General features: G+C 39.3%; 1 protein-coding gene across 4 annotated transcripts in view; it reads right to left on the minus strand.

Moving 5' to 3' along the window:
- CLCN3 (chloride voltage-gated channel 3) overlaps positions 1-17,967 on the minus strand; it is an 82,865-nt gene that overhangs the window by 19,596 nt on the left and 45,302 nt on the right. For 3 of the 4 annotated variants that reach the window (XM_082656612.1, XM_082656615.1, XM_082656613.1), the window contains exons 3-8: positions 11,835-11,992; positions 6,177-6,276; positions 4,697-4,884; positions 3,589-3,711; positions 2,218-2,424; positions 36-116 (exon numbers count right to left, since the gene is read on the minus strand). In XM_082656612.1, the coding sequence (XP_082512738.1) occupies positions 36-116; positions 2,218-2,424; positions 3,589-3,711; positions 4,697-4,884; positions 6,177-6,276; positions 11,835-11,992 (857 nt within the window). Of the gene's footprint in view, positions 1-35; positions 117-2,217; positions 2,425-3,588; positions 3,712-4,696; positions 4,885-6,176; positions 6,277-11,834; positions 11,993-17,967 lie in introns of those variants that run through there. The other variant, XM_082656614.1, reaches the window with a different exon arrangement.

Here is a 17,967-nt window from a genome sequence, read left to right on the forward strand (position 1 = left end):
ATTTTAATTGCTGGTGGTTGTTGTTTTTAACCTACCTCTTCCAGGCTGAAAAGAACTCCTCCGATTGGTGCACCAAAAGCTACAGAAACACCTGCAGCTGAGGCAGCTGATAGCACCTACAAAGAGGATGTGGGTTATTTCACATGTTCTTATAAACCCAAATATACCAAACACAAATTCTTCATGTTACTCAAATTTTTGAAATGCCCTTCTGAACTTTAACTCACATGTCTCCCTCTCTCCAAGCAAAGACAAACATTTCTTCTAAAAAGCTTTTCTTCTCTTCTGCTTTAATTGAAAGGTCACTCATATTCAATATCCAGTCAAAACACATTTGTGCGAGATACACCAATGTAATAAGCAGGATGTAAAGAAAAGGCAATGACCACAGACAACCTTCGAGATGTGTGCTTGAGGACACGAGTGGAGAGACCAGTGGAGACAGTTGTTTGTTTGTTTTTAAACAGGATATTATTTCTTCACATTTTGGAGCTCACTGCTGCACCATTAATAATTACCCTAGCCCACATCCTAGTGAAATGTCCAGGGAACTTAAAACCTGTCGAGCTCCCTACAGGTTCAGTTCCCTAAGTCCTCTGAAGAGTCCGCTACTGCCCCCTTGGGAGTCTCAGGTGAGGGTACAAACCATGGCCACCCGAGGGCGCACACCCAGCACAGGTCACAGCAAGGAAGAAACAGCACTCACGGTCCTCCCTCCAGTCCCCAGGCGGCCACTGAACGCTGCCCACCTCCCACCAGGGCGAAGCCAAACACACATATCAAGTCACTGGGCATCTACTGGTAATCAAGTACTTTTCTAAGTCTTTATTCCTTTTACTACTTTACTCCAGTAAATATCTGAGGCTACCAAAGCATTTCCTCAAATGGTGAATTCTGACATCTCTGAAAGAGAAATTTGAAATAATAAAAATTAAATTGTAAGTGTTAAGAGCACGAACTCCATAGTCAGGCTCCACAGTCAGTAGCTGGTAAATTAAAAATGAACAAATTCTTGTTTTAATTAAATTGTACCCGGCTTTAGAAGGCAGACTGCTTATTTGGGGGAGGAGGGAGAGCAAATCTAACTTACTATTTTGTGTTTTTTTCCACCAACAGGATTGCAGACAACAGACTTAACTGAATTCTCTGATTCTCTGTTTAATATAATAGAATTTTACAATCAAGCTAGCACCCACATACTTAAAAGTCACAGATGTTTTCGTCTGTTTCATAAATATCTAAGAATCACTTAAACACGTCAAGGAAGTGGTCAAGGGAAGAAGGCCAAAATACGAAGCCTAAATGCTTTCAACTAACGTGAACTCTAGTCATTTACGCGCCAAGGTGTCAGAATCAAGTTAATGTCATAAACATTACTAATCTTCACAGTGTGCACATTAAAATCTGGGTGAATTTAATTTCTATAATATTTTCTAATAAATAAATTTTTGTACTTATAATGAATAAATAAAAATTAAAATCGTACTCCACAAATGTCAAGGTACAATAGCAAGTAAAGGAACTGCACTGGGTAGACAAATGCAGTTGAGACTGGGGAAACAGGAAGGGCCTGGGCTGCCAAAGTCTAGAGCTAATAAGAAGGTCCCAGGAGCCCACTTTTCTTCTAGAAAATATCCACACCAACCTAGAAACCTCAGGGGAACTCTATGATATATCAAGTTTAAAGGTCTCCTAGAAGATCTCAGGCAAGACGAAGTCCTGTATCCCCTTAACGTGAATCTCTGATGTAACCTCAGGAGGTTAAAGACCCTTCGAGCTTCCCTAAGGTGCCAGAGAGCTCTGTGAGATGACACACCTTTCCCACTGGGCATCAGAAACCTCCTCCAGAGGAAAACAGCTGGTGAGATGCCCCACCCCAGGAGAAACACTGATCCGGAGAAACAGGAGTAAAACAATGTTACATTTGGGAAACACTCTGGAGGAGGAGAGGTGTCAGGCAAAGCAAAAACAAATGCAAATCTTTGTGAAATGCAGCTGAAACCAACGACACCAGGCCATCTAAACCTCCCTGAAATACAGGAGTGAGCCGCACTGGGGATGGACTCCAGACAGATTCTGGAGATCATTCAGAACACATTAAAATTGTAATCTGAATACAGAATGTATCCAATGTGATCCTTACACTAGGAGATTCTTCACTGATTAAGTCTATGGAACAGATGTTCGTCTGTCAAATAAACAACAGAAGACGCTTACCTCTCTTTTCTTGGCTTCATTTGTGCTGTACTTGGGAAAGAGGTAGGAAAAGATATTTCCACAGCAACAGGCAACGTGTACCAAGGGCCCTTCTTTCCCTAAACTCAAACCTGATGCCACAGCCAGTACTAATGTGATGGTTTTAATCATTAAAGTCCATTTTCCCAAGTAGCCTCTGATGATGAATCCACTCAAAATAGTTTTAATCTACAAAGGAAAGACCAAGGCAGCTTAATTTCCTGTAAGAAACGTGAGACCTTAACTAATAGATTACTCTCTTGTTTTACTCACCCTGCAAATTTTGATGGACAATGGAAAGATTCACAATTCATCTTCTGAAAGCTTGAACTGTTACGCTCTATGTAATAAATCTGTAACGTATTCTAATTCTCTTCCCCAGCAAGGATAGAAGGCAACCCTATCTCATGAACAAAACTAAAATACCAGGCCATGTTAAGGGGCAACAGATTTCAATGCAAGGGGTATAATTACATAACCAGCAAATGGTAAAGTGGGATATTTCTGTTACAGACATATAATAAATTTAGATACATTTCAGACATTCTGTGTCAGAAATAAAGATATCTTGCCTTTAAAGATATCGTGCCTTCTCCGAGTACTGTAGTAATGTGTAATATTTTCCTATATATTAAGAAGGATGAGTGGCAACTGCTGAATACTACACAGCATTGCTCCTTATTAAAGATATTCTTAATTAATACAGCTTTAAAATCACTAAAATTGTTTTTAAAAGCAATGCACTAGAAAGAGCTAGTAACTTATTTGAGACAGAAAAATAAAAAGGGAAAAGAAAAGAAATAAGTTCACATCATGTTCAATCCTAAGTATATTCTTCTTTAAGTCACTGTTGATAAAAAATAAAACCCAGAAGTCTGTACTATGGACCCACTATGATCAAATATTTATTTTAAAGTACAAAAGGGTTATAAATGTTAACTGCCAAATTCAAGGATTATTAACTTATCTAATTAAAAGATAGTTATAAAAAGAAAATGAACGTAATCAAATCCAGTTCATATGAGCAAAACATCAACTAAGTCACCAAAGAACTTGAGGCTGCAAGATACTTTCCAGGTTCTTGATGTTTAGCTCAGGGCTGATATTCGTTTAGTCATGTGCGAAATTAGTGGTGAGGAAAAAAAATCAACCTCCACAGCAAACAATGAAATGAGTATGGGGAAGAATTTCTTTCAACGATGTCTACTATCAGCTGACATTTAAAAAATTTTCTTTTTCATATTACAGACAAACCACTTCCCCAGAAAAACCACTACTTTTCCCCCCCTACAGGCAAAAAGATAAGTATCACAACTGCAAAATGTTGATGACACTAAACACTGCATGGCTTACCTCTGGAATCCCAGAGCCACAGGCATACGGAGCAAACACCTTCACCAGGGAAACGGCAAGAAAGGCGAAACTCAAGGCCCAGAAGATGTACATTATGTAGTTCATGATGTACGAACCAGGACCCTAAGAAACAAACAGTTCAATAGCATGAACCTAATTTACGGGCGTCACTAATTCAAGTGCTTGCCACCTAAGCAGCTTGGGTAAAACTTGTAGAAGGCTCCTGGTTTACTGCCACAATAATAAAAGCTTTACATGAACGAAATATTTAAGTAGAGTCTAAAAACATATTTGTATACGTACCAAGGAGACCATCTATTTAATATTTTTCCTAGCTTCATCCTGATCCTCAAAGTCTTGTTGCCAAGAATCTCGGCTGCACTTCAATCTCCGCCAACCCACAAACCACTTTTTGGAAACAGTTGGTGAAGACAAAACTACCTTCACACTCAGATTTCATTTTGCTGCGATTCTCCTGAAGATTAAGTGAGAAACAGCATACTGCCCATCTCACCAGCAGATATATTATTTTTAGTGCTAAAATTCAGCTATGACAAAATTTAAAAAACATATCCATATCTTACCATGTAACCATGTATATATATATAAAATATAATATTCTAACTTCTGAAATGTTCTTTATAGAACATCAACAATAGTAAAATACTCATTTAAAAACTGTCATGCCACAAAGAAAAATCTCGGCATTTTTGCAAGATCTCTCCAGTTAGAAGGCTTATTTTCACTAACATTTTTCATAATTCATACTTCCCAAACCATTGTGATGTACTATGTTAATAGGCACTTTGTGGTTACACAGCTCCTACTGCACTTCTTTTCTACAATAAGAAATACATTTTACGTCATAATCCAGCAGATTTGTATGTGGCTATGCAGTTAATAGAAGAGCCTCTTGAAACAGTACCTACATTTTACTCACGGCAACGTATTCTCATATTTTCCATTCTATCCTATTACATTTCTTTCTTTATTTTCCTTTAATGCAGCTGCAGTCATCTAACATGGGATTAATTCTATAATTAAATGAATTGGAGACTCATTTCACGGTATCAATTATTAACTCACTTTGAGACAAAGCAAGACTCACCTCCGCTTGCCCTATGATTAATTCCGCCCAGGTTTTCCACTGTGGACATTTATCCCTCTCCTCAAATGTGGTTTCATTAGACCCCCAGCAACACTGTTCATGGTTGTACCACAGTGCACTAAGGCAGATGCCCTCTTTGAGGTCAGTCATCCAGTCGGCGGCGATGTCTATTAAACCAGCCAATGCCCCTGGAAAAAATGTTGGAGGTGGTGAAAACAGGCAGTCCATTTCTGGGGAGCCCAGGTTAAAAGGGTCAAGGAAAGCTGGGGACTCCCTACAAATAAAGGGTCATAAAGAGAATACTACACAAATTTAAGATTTCAAATCGTATTAGAAATAAGTTTCTATTACTTTTTAAAAAGTGTAAATAGCTATTCTTTAAAATAAAACTGTTATTCTTTGCTTGAAATTAAAACTACTTACATCATTAAAATTCACTGTGATTTTTAAAATGTGTCGGAATCTTCCAAAGACAACCACCTGGCAGGAGGGGCTCATCTCAGGTTGTGAAGTCATAGTTTTTACTGGTGTCTTTTAATCTGAAACCTAATCCATAGATTTACAAAGGATCTCAAGCTCATTAAAATGGAATATCCGTTAGAATTAGTGAAACTCATGGCATTAATGAATTACTGTGACAGACTATCAGGTTTGTTTCTTTTTTTCTTTTAACAGAAAATCAAATATACCAAGATCATCTTACTGACAGAGTACAGAGAATACACAAATTTATGGTCAAAATCTAGGTCCTTCTCATATAAAAAGATCAATGGGTCACATAAACAGTGGCCAGCCAATAAGGGGTATCAGACTGCCTCTACTCTCTACACAAATTTTAACTTTCCCTTGTGTTCTTGGGGACAGAATCTTCCACAGTGGAAGCTGAAAGTCAGTAAAACAGCCCTTCGTGTTTGTTTTCACATCTTCAACTGCTATTAAAGTCTCACCCAGAGGGCCTCTGGGCGCGGTGCAGCCCACACGGAGCTTAAGTGTGGGCTCTGGCTGTGCCCTGCCGACTCTCTAGCTACATGACCTCGGTCAACTCGCTTAAGCTCTCTGTGCTTAGTCCCCTCGGCTGTTAAGACTCAGACAATAGGCCTGCCATGAGGTTTACACACACGTAAAGCTTTTGGAACAGTGTATGACACACAGGAAGCACTCAATAAATATTAGCTATTTACTGTGATGTTAACATTAAAATATACTTCACTGATCATCTGGTCCAAACCATGTGTTTTACAGATAAGGAAACAGAGCGAGAAAGGTCACCCCAATTGGATAGAAACGTACGCTGGCAGAGCCAAGGCTAGAACTCTGCGCCTCCTGCCTCCTAGTCTTATATTTAAGAAGATTTTTTGGAAGGAAAGAAACAAATGCTTCTAAAAATCGAAAAGTACCTGAAAAACAACTGCAAGAAGGAGGGGAGAACTGTTTATTATCCTGTTAACCAAAAAAGGGTTACATTAAAAATTTTCTTTACCTGATGCCAATCCTGTTAGTGTTACTACTAGCCATCCTGACCACGCATCATACAAACTTTTTGTCATTTCCCATGCTGATTCTTTCTTTTTGCTGTTGATCTGAAATTAGAAATGTTTATGCTTCATTTTTCAAACTACGAGCAGAAGCCAGAGTTCTAGAATCTAACAATTTTCTCAGTTACTATACATGGAACAGTACTTTCTAAACTAAATAATGGGATAAGTGAGTTTGGGGCAGAATCAGGAGGTCAGACACCTGCGACCCAGATGACAAGCATTTACCCAGAAATCTGTATTTTTAACAAGAACCACAGGATGAGAGCAAAGGGGTCCACAAACCACATAAAGTCTGACACAGACTGTGTTAAACTGAATCAATCTTAGCTGGTATACACCTTTTATATTAACAGAAATAAGACATTATAGCTTGAAATGTCTGCCATTCCCTGCTCGTTCTCTGCTTCTAGCAGTTAAGTGGAACATAATGGTCTTTAAAAGGTAAGGTCAGTGAGTAACAGTACTATGCCCATAAATGCAGTACAAAGCAGTCACGTGAATCAAGGGGCTGCCAAAAGGTGTAGGCCTGTAATATGCGAGAAAGGAGCACTCCACTCCCAGGGGAAGGGCCCCGTCACTGTGGAAGGCAGAGACGTCCTCTACCAATACAGAGCAGGGGCTAAGAGTCGCGGGACGGCAACAGATTGGACTTCCAGATCTCACTCTAAGACACAAGAGGGCAAGTCTCTCCTCTCTTCCCAAGAAACGATCCCTAACTTGCCCAAACCTCTTCTGTCCTACTACCACGGCTGCTTTACAAAGCCACATTCTCGGGCCAGGACTTCAGTGCTCCTTCATCCCACGGGAGGGCTACAGCCGGAATTCAATGATCTGGCCTATTTCAAACATTTGCTCTATTTCAAGCCACAAGGCTCCATTCAAAAGACTCAGTTAAGTTCTAAACTGAATGCGGCAATTTTATTCCTTCTATATTATAAGCAACCAATCACAGATATTAACCATTCTTTAGAATTGAAGGTAGGTCATTCCTTTCAAAAACAATAAACCTCATGTTGCTTCTTCCTCTAAGTAAGAATAACTGTAATGTTTAATGAGATATAACATTAAGTAAACATTTGAAACTCATCTAAATGTTCATCAATATAGTACTGGTTAAATAAACTGCAGTACATCTATGTCATGAAAAACTCTGTAGCCATTAAAAAAGAATGAGATAAATGCAGTGTCATTTGGGGGAGAAAAGCAAGGTATAAGTGTGTATAGGATGCTACCATTTATCTAAGAAAAATAAATAAATATATATGCTTGCATTTTAAAAAATAAAGGGACAAAACATAACATTGAAAGTGTGAATCATTACCTGTAAGAGGAGGAAGGCAATAAGTTGGGAAGCGCAGGGACTATAAAAGAAAGTAATTTGTATGTGTAACCCTAGTGGGTTAAACACTAAGGACAAAAAGTATCGCAAAAAAAGAAAACACTAAAACTCTTCAGTAAGCATATTGCTGGCGAGAGTGTTGGTAGCGTTATTCTGAAATAACACATCTGCTGTGTGTGTTGTGAGGAGAATCAATGCATGTGACACTGAGATTCTGGGCTTGGCTGAAAGGAGATACAGGTTTAAGGACTACAAGTCAAATGAAAGCCCTACAGCATTTAATTTAAATTAGAAGGTTCCTCTAAACTTAAGAGGCTAGAAACAATGGCCAGCCTGCAAGCAGTAAGAGCCTCCAGCGCTCAGGATGCCTGTGTACCATTTTCCTTCAAAGGAACCAGAGCTCCTTGGAGAGGTCCAGGTTCGGTGCAGGAAACGTGTAACATGAGCCAGGATTATCTTGTCTTCCCAGAATACATCAAAGTCTACTAAGCACGGGCCAAAGGACTCACACACCAACCTAAATAAGCTGCCACTGGTCAGAAATGGAATAACATGGGCATCAATAAGGATAATAATTGTGATGATTAAAGCACATCAAATACGTTTAGACCCATGAAGATACAGAAACAGCAACCAAACAAGCAAACCAAAACCTCACTGGTCAACTCTGAGGATGCTAGGGAGCCATGAGGTGTCAAACCTCCTCCCTTCTCTGAACAACCTGAACTTGAGGGAATCCAGGTAACTGGTGTGGGAAGGTTCTCTTTATAGAAAAAGTCAAGCTAATAAATAAAAACGGAATGAGAATTAGATTGCTACCATCCTGCGAAATACTGACATAAATATTTGAAATGATATAATGCTGAATTTGCTTCAAAATAAGCCGGGGGAGGGGGCAGCTTCCCTAGTGGCGCAGTGGTTGAGAGTCCGCCTGCCGATGCAGGGGACACGGGTTCGTGCTCCCGTCCGGGAAGATCCCACATGCTGCAGAGCGGCTGGGACCATGAGCCGTGGCCACTGAGCCTGCGCGTCCGGAGCCTGTGCTCCGCAACGGGAGTGGCCACAACAGTCAGAGGCCCGTGTACCGCAAAAAAATAAAAATAAGCTGGGGTAGGAGGGCTACAAGGATAATTAAAAGTTTAGGGGAAAAAGGAATCAGATAGCTATACGCACTAATATAGAAACTTTTCTTTTTTTTTAATTTGATGCTTTAAGAACAACAGTAAGAACATCTACGTGTAGAACTTTCCAGCTTTAACAGAGTTTTATGCTTATATAAGCATATATTAAAGCACTGAAAATGATATTTGACTTACTTAGAAAGAGATGATTGATGTGAATAGCTAGGACACTCACTGACTACTTCACTTACTGTTATATTATTTGAAATGTTTTCAAGGACCATGGACTACTTTCATAACCAGAGAAAAAAAGGGATGTGCTGTGGTTTTAGTTTCAGTTTTCTCTATAATTTTATAAACACGGTATCTATGGACCCTTTCCTACCCCTCACTTGAGAACACACTTAAACCCGCCCTGAATATGTCAGTGACTCTGTAAAGTAATATAATTCCAAGTATAACTGTGTTTACCTAACAATCACACAAGGTATGGAATTTATAGTGTGTGTGATTTAGGCACACTGGATTAAAACAGTGGTTCTCGGGGGCTTCCCTGGTGGTGCAGTAGTTAAGAATCCACCTGCCAATGCAAGGGACATGGGTTCGAGCCCTGGCCAGGGAAGATCCCACGTGCCGCGGAGCAACTAAGCCCGTGCACCACAACTACTGAGCCTGTGCTCTAGAGCCTGTGAGCCACAACTACTGAGCCCACGTGCCACAACTACTGAAGCCTGAGCACCTAGAGCCCATGCTCCGCAACAAGAGAAGCCACCGCAATGAGAAGCCCACGCACCTCAACGAAGAGTAGCCCCCGCTCACCGCAACTAGAAAAAGCCTGCGTGCAGCAACAAAGACCCAGCACAGCCAAAAATAAAAATTAAAATTAGAAAAAAATTAAAAAAAAAAAAAAAACAACAGTGGTTCTCATGGTGTGGCCCAGACACCCTGTGTGTCCCTGAGACCTTTTCTCAGGGGTCTTCATGGTCAAAGCTATTTTCATAGTAATATTAAAACACGATGTGCCTTTTTCACCATGTTGATGCTTTCACTGACAACGCAAAAGCGATAACATAACTGCTGGGTCCTCAGCAGAGTCAAGGCGGTGGCATCCAAACACCCTGGCAGTCATCACATTCTTCACTGCCACTTAGAGCTAAAAGGTAAGTTAAGTGCCAGTTTCACTTTGAAATGTCTTTGAGGAAGCAGTAAAAAGTATTGCGCCCAGTCTACTGAGGCTTCCTAACATTGCGTGTGATGACTGAAGTATACACACAGCACTTCCGATGCACACTGAAGCCAGAGGCGAGGCCTTGAGGAAAACCACCTGTGCGATCTACTTGAGCTGCAAAACAAACCACTTCCATGGAACACCCATATTACTTGAAAGAAAACCACCAAGCCATGGTTTTTCAGACTTGGAAATTTGACAGGTATTCTTCTCAAAAATGAACCAAGTAAGCCTGTCATTTCAAGTAAAATGTGTATTTGTTTCCAATGATAGAATTTGAGCTTTCAAGTAAAAATGAGTGTTAGAAAACTTGTAGCCATCACTATAAGAATGACAGATCCCAGTCCTTAAAGACGTTTCTGAGGAGATCAGGGTTGATATTAACAAATGTGCCTTTTTTGATATTGTATAATGATATGGTGTAATGAAAGTGTCAACTATTGAAAGAACTGCATGAATCAATGATTCACTATTTTTCTCTTTCTTTCTTATTTTTTTTTTTTACTATTTTTCAAAGGATCATGGCATAATATTACAAAATCATCCATTCAAAGTTCAACAGGAACCAAGAGATTTTAATGTAATAGGAGACAAAAAGTTCATTGATACAGTTTCAGATTACACAGTGCATCTAACCTTTAAGAAACTACCACTTGTCACTGTCACTGTCATGCAGTATCAAAGAATATCCACAATGATCTGAAAAGGTTATTAAAATACTCCTGGTTTTTCCAACTACACATCTGTGTGAGGCTGGATTTTCTTCACGTACTTCAATCAAAACATAGCACAACAGATTGCAGCAGCAGATATGAGAAACCAGCAGTTTTCAGTAAACCAGACAACAATGAATGATTTATAAAGATGTAATACAATGTCACTCTCTCATTAAATATTTTTTATTTTGGAAAATAGTTATTTTTCATAAAAATATGGTTTTTTATGTTAACATGTAATGGGTTTGTTATTGTTATTTTTAAATGAATTAATATTTTTGAAATTTCTCAGTTTCAGTATCTAATATGGTATTACCTCTTATTTTCAGTTACACTCCATTTATAATGTTCCCAGAAAAGGTAAATATTGACTGATTAATCTCAGAAGCACTACTTTTCATAAACAATATAATCTAAGTCCAACTTTAGGTTTAATACACATATATACATTATTATGAAAGGTAATACCTAATTTGTACAAGCCATTATTTCATTTACAAGTAACTTTCAGAGCTCAAATTTGCAAAGGGCCTTTTAGAATTTGGAATTTTATTTTCAAGAGATTTTTTTTTTCTCTTTTAAAATTATTTTTGGATTACACTGTATCAGTAAGGCACAATTGACAACAAAAAAGTTAACATAAGTTGTAGTTTTTAGCAAAAGCCATTCTTTTTTTGATTAGTGATTCATTACAACGTTCAATATGCCCTATACTGGACTCAATTTGAGAAACATCTCAAAATGTAAAACCAAGAAAGGAGATAAAAGAAAACAGCAAAACCCCGGGAAACTATCTCCCCAGTAAGCTGCTTCTTTTTCCAACAACTGAAATTATGTAATACGTCTCCTCTTTTGCCGTAGCTGCTGTGCTGCTCAAAGTCAGATATCATGCTGACTGCTACATCTTGAACTTGGCTTCATCCTCCCTCAATTCACATGCCGCGTTTTCCCTTTCCTTCCTGCTTTGTCTTACTATACTTCTTTGATTTTAAGCTACTTCAAATCCTTTCCAGAAAGACATGGGATATAAATAAACGTTTAAAAAATTACATAGAGAAAAAACATATTACTTATAAAATGTAGGAATTTACTTGAATGTACTTTTAATGTATAACATATTTTGGCAGGTCAAGATCACATATTAGTAAATGATCTGATTGTGCACTGTCATTTTAAAGATTACTGAAAACACTCACCCGTCTATGCCTTTCCCTGTCTTTACATCTCTCCCGCACCCAATCAATGGTGTGGAAATCGTCATAGGTACCCACACCGGGGATGGGTTCATCCAGAAGGTCCAGCAGGTGGGTGGAACTGCTGATGCTGCCTCCGTTTGTCATTGTGTAATGAGTTCCTACAAAGCAAAAAGGGGACAATGAGTGTGTTCTGTGAGACACAATGGTGAACTATGCTGCCTCCTCAGCAGTTCATTAGGGATTCATAAAGAAATAGTTATCACTCGAAATAATTACACTAAAACAGAGGCAGGAAAGCATTAGAAAAATTCATCTGAGACTTGGAAATAGGCAAAAAGACTATGGCATGTCCTTTCCAACTCACACACGATCCCCTAAACTAGCTTTGTCATCAAGCTGGTTCCCTCATTAGAGTTAAATAAATACTTGACAAGTGTCCACTATGTAACAGACTTGAAGGTACAAGGAAGGAGACAAAGACAATTCACAAAAAATAAAAACTGGCTATTAAATTTGAAAAGAAGTTCAATCTAACACAGAAAAATAAATGCAGATAAAACCTACAATAGCATTTTCCTCTATCAGATTGGTAAAGATTAAAAAAGCTGGCTAACGCACTGAGTTGGCAAAGTTATGGGGAAAAGAGGTCCTGCCACAAAAGCATTAGTTTCAGTATAAACTTGTATAATCTCTTTGGGCAGGCAAAGCTACACAGACAATCTCCAACCCAGCGGCCATATATCTAGGAATTCTTCCTGCACTTATCCTTGTACAAGTCCATAAATCATGCACAGTGTGGGGAGAACATCTTACTAGTGCTCCAGAAAGTAGGCAAAAACAAATGCCAGATGCTTATGATCTAAAAGAGGGGTCAGCAAAAGAGCCAGAGAGTATATCTTTTAGGCTTTGGAGGCCGTATAGTCAGAACTACTCAACTTTGCCACGGTAGCACAAAAGAAGGCATAGACAATATATAAATGAATGAATATGGCTGTGTTTCAATAATAGTTTATTTACAGGTGAAGAGCGAGATCTGACCGCTGACCCTATTTTCAAGTGCAGATCAGCATGTTTAATTTGAAAATCATTTAGTAAAATTTATTTTGGTTTAAAAGTTACGCTTACATGTATATTTAAATACAGAGAAAACAGTATGAAGAGATATGAAACAACATGTTAATAATGGTTACCTCTGACAAGTAGATTTGTTAGAAAAAGCAGAGAAGGAACTTTGTCTGCATAACCCTTGTAGGTATATAAGTATACCTATCAATATCAATGGAAATTACTTTTCTAAATAAACACACACACTATTAATAGGGATGTGAACGGGACTGAGAATAAAGGAATCCTAATGGATCTAACAATTAGGTAAGTGAAAAGAGCAACAAACTGCTACCAAAAGGCCCAGATGCTAGCCTTAGACAGCTAAGTCACTTTGGACAACTCATCTTCAAATATTAAGCATCTAAATGATATATGTTATATATCATTTTGTTATACCTTATAACAAAGACGTATAAGCAAAGAAGCATTTGGAATTTTTCTAAAGCCCTAAAAATTTAGAAAAGCTGGTACATAATTTCAAACAGGTGATCTTAGCATAAGTGATTACAGATTACATCTTCAAATTATGTAGCAGTAATATAGATTTTATGCCAAAAATAATCATCTAAAAGTGTATCATTTTAATAAAATGTACTAACTGATACAGAATATAAGGAGTGGCACTATACTAATGTTTAAACAAACACTATAAAAAGAAACCCAAGAAAGCAGTTTATTTTATTCTGTGGCTTTTAAGGAATGGAGCGAAATTTCCAGACCACTCTTGCAGTCTGATGGTTTGAACTGACTTGTTCTCTTTCGTTTACAAAGAAACTATCATAAATGTTAAGTCATTCACCAAAGGATCACGTGGCAAAGCCAGCATCTGAACTTCCCCCTCGCTATAAACAACGCCTAGTTTAGAGCAGGAGGGGGTCTTGAAGCAGTGGGGCGGTGGGAGGGAGAGACACACACAGCCACCACGCCAAGACAGGGACTCATTTTGTTACTGTTCAGACAGAAACCAAACGGACGTCACTGTGGGTTGCAAGCTCTGTTTCTTGATCATTCAAAGAGGCGGTATTAGGAACAAGCATTAACACAAAAAGGGTTAGTATTTCAAACAATGTAATAAGTACTTAATATTGTGCTAATAAACTTAATGTCTCTTTACTTCTACCAGATAGAACAGAGTTCTCTCCTACCTCCCCAGTTAATACATTTGTGCTTGCCTTGGAAAGGTGTAAAACTGCTAAAAGGAGAGGAGTGTACTGATTTCAGTGTTTTGGCAGAAGCCCTCCGGGAATAAATAATTCACCGTTTTGGCTGAGGGTTTAAAGGCCCAAGTCCTGCAATGGCCCATGCTTGCTTACATAAAACATCTGCTCTAAACCTTCCTCTTCAGCCTTTACATACACACTAGCTCTTTCTTCCTCCCTCTATCCTGACTTTACTTACTAATTTCCACTTTGTGAAAGCTAACGGAAAGGCCACAACTTTTCTTAAGAAAAAGCGACAGGAGAGTAAAAATAATAAGAGCATGTATAATATCTTGATGAATTTCAGAAATCTGACTCCGCTTTCTGTACGATAATACTAAAATTGGTCACTGTGAGGATGGATTTTGGAGGGAAGCACCAAAGCCTCTATACCATTTAGGAAGACTTCTGGGGGGCTCTGCCCAAAACGCATAATCAGCACTACAAATCCAAGCTGAGGGAAATTCTGCAAGATAAATGGTTTGCATTCTTCAACAATGTCAAAGTCACGAAAGACAAAGCATGACTGAGGAGCGCCTCTAGATTAAAGGAGACCAAAGAGACAGCCACAGAACATGACATGTGCGCTGGACGAGCACAGCAGGTCTGGGACAGACATGTTTGCGCTTCTGTATTAAAGGACACAGGGCAACAAGCAGCATATCTGAAAACAGCCTGTAGCTCTAATTACAGTACTGTATCAATGTCAATTTTCTGAGTTTGAAAACTGTACTTAGCTATACATAAGCTATATATCCTTCCATAAGGAACTGAAGTATTTAGAGGTTAAAGCGTATCACGTCTGCATCTTACCCTTATAGAGTTCAGGAAAAAATTACGTGGTAATTATATGCACCACATACATATAAATGGCCGTATAGATTATGTATTACACAAAAAACAGTAGATATAACAGCAAGAGAACAAGACACAGGATGAACAAATGTGGTAAAATGTTAACATTTCAGGAACCTGGGTGAAGGGTATATGGGATTCTCTGCACTATTTTTCAACATCTCTAAGTCTGAAATTAAAAGAAAAAAATTTTTTAAGTCTACTGTGATATATTTTGCAAACTTGAAACTTTTCCCCTATTTGCCCTTATGTGGGTAGAGTTGAAGAGACATGAAGTACTGATCTTTATTATTATCTTCTATGAAAAATCAAAAGCAAAATTTCTATAGCATCTAACAAGCATGCACACAATATGTCACCAGCCCCAGGATGAGAATTCCCAACCGTCTGCACCATGCGGGTACTAAGCAAACACAGAGTGTATCCCTCCAACAGGCTTCTGAGCTAGGGAGGGGCGGGGAGAGACCACTATGCCTAATGTCGGAGGCAGCACCACACACACATCCACAGAAGCCCTGTGTCTTGCCTCAGTGACTTTCAAATCATTAGTCTGGAGAAACTACCCTGACATCTAACTTACATAACTACACAGTAATTCAAAAGTCCTGAAAGTCAGATATAAAGTATTCAACTTTTTAAACCAGAGGACCCTGTGCACCAATGATCTATGTTTTGGGACTTTTATGTGTGTCCCTTGGAATTACTGGGGCCGCCACTGCACATTTTAGGATAGGAATTAGCCAGAGCAGTTTGTGTCCCCAGCAGACTATTTGAAGTCACTCTGTCCTCTCATGCCTATTTGCTTCTACCTGACACAGCAATGCTGTTGGAAAAAAGCGGAGTATGGGAGAAATGCTGATTGGTCTTGGTTTTGGAGGAGCCCAAAGAAACAGAGATTCACTGTTTCGCCTCTAAATTATTCCGAAAAGAGGTTTGAGTCCTTCTTGTGACTCTTGCTATCAAATCGGCTTAGAAAGTAACCAAGATGGATTTTGCTATGAAAGTAAAATAACACCTTTTTGCTAGTTGATTACAATATTTCTCTGGCTCTGATAAATATAATTAAAAGGAATCTCCCGGAAGAAAAAGGCAGACATTTCTTTTTTTTTCTTTTTTTGGCTGTGCCACGTGGCATGCGGGTTCTTAGTTCCCCCACCAGGGATAGAACCCATGCCCCCTGCAGTGGAAGCACGGAATCTTAAACACTGGACCACCAGGGAAGTCCCAAAACGCAGACATTTCAATCTGGCTTTAACCTCTCTCCTTTCATCCTGTTTCTTACTGGGTTATTATTAACAAATGAAAGATATATCACATTGAATGCAAAATCAATTAACATATTTTTTATGTTTAAAGTCTGCTTTGGACTTCTCTGGTGGCGCCGGGGTTAAGAATCCGCTTGCCAATGCAGGGGACACAGGTTCGAGCCCTGGTCCGGGAGGATCCCACATGCCGCGGAGCAACTAAGCCCGTGCGCCACAACTACAGAGCCTGTGCTCTAGAACCCACGAGCCACAACTACTGAGCCCACATGCCACAACTACTGCAGCCCGCACGCCTAGAGCCCGTGCTCCACAACAAGAGAAGCCACTGCAATGAGAAGCCCACGCATCACAACGAAGAGTAGCCCCTGCTCGCCGCAACTAGAGAAAGCCCGCGCGCAGCAAAGAAGACCCAACGCAGTCAAAAATAAATAAATAAATAAATTTATTTTTTTTTAAAGTCTGCTTTACTATTGCTAAATAAAATTCAAGAATCAGCTGACTATTAAAAAAAAAAGATTCACACTTTTACGTTAGTATGTGTGTGACATCGTTACATGCATTTTCTTTTATAGTTTGTTCTGCCAAACGTGGAAATCTGAATAGTACATAGAAGGAGAAAAGGAAAGACTTTCTGTCCTATTCTAAACTGGGTAGGGAACATTCATTTCTAACAGGATCACAGAAATGCCTATATATCCCACAGTACGAGTAATTTTAAAGGTATTATGTTTCCTAACAATAACAATGGTTTTTAAATGTTCCTAATTATCATTTCTTTGTGTATAGTTCACTGCAACCTAGATTCGTTTAAAGTTTAACTTACATATGATAAAATGAGATGAACACAAATAAATTATATTTGTGTGTTAATAAAATTCTTAGAAGCAACTGTGTAAGTTATCCAGCTTCCCCTCTCCACTTCACCTTATGCATGAATGTAGCACATACCTTGCAGGTAATGCCACAAGCACAAATTAAAGTTCTCTCATATGTGGGACTTCCCTGGTGGTCCAGCAGTTAAGACTCCGTGCTCCCGGACTTCCCTGGTGGTGCAGTGGTTGAGAATCCGCCTGCCAATGCAGGGGACACGGGTTCGACCCCTGCTCCTGGAGGATCCCACATGCCGCAGAGCAGCTAAGCCCGTGCGCCACAACTACTGAGCCTGTGCTCTAGAGCCCGCGAGCCACAACTACTGAGCCCACGTGCCACAAGTACTGAAGCCCAGGTGCCTAGAGCCCGTGCTCCGCAACAAGAGAAGCCACTGCAATGAGAAGCCTGTGCACCACAACAAAGAGTAGCCCCCACTCGAGGCAACTAGAGAAAGCCCATGCGCAGCAGCGAAAACCCAATGCAGCCAAAAATAAATAAAATAAAATAAAATAATTTATTAAAAAAAATTTTAAAACTCCGCGCTCCCAATGCAGGGGGCCTGGGTTCGATCCCTGCTCAGGGAACTAAGATCCCACATGCCACAACTACTGAGCCTGCACGCCGCAACGAAGAGCCCACGTGCTGCAATGAAGATCCAGTGAGGCCACAATAAATAAATAAATAATAAATTTTAAAGTTCTCTCATATGTTAAGCACATCTCTCTTTCTTTCCTAAAATATTATTTTAAGGGTTGGCTAATTAGGAAATTATAACATGACTTTCCTAAAGCTGTTCTCTGTCCAGAAGACAAAGAGGTCGACAGGATGAAATAAAGG

This window comes from Grampus griseus (genome assembly GCF_964374135.1).
Source record: "Grampus griseus genome assembly, chromosome: 6".
Classification (NCBI taxonomy): Eukaryota; Metazoa; Chordata; class Mammalia; order Artiodactyla; family Delphinidae; genus Grampus; species Grampus griseus.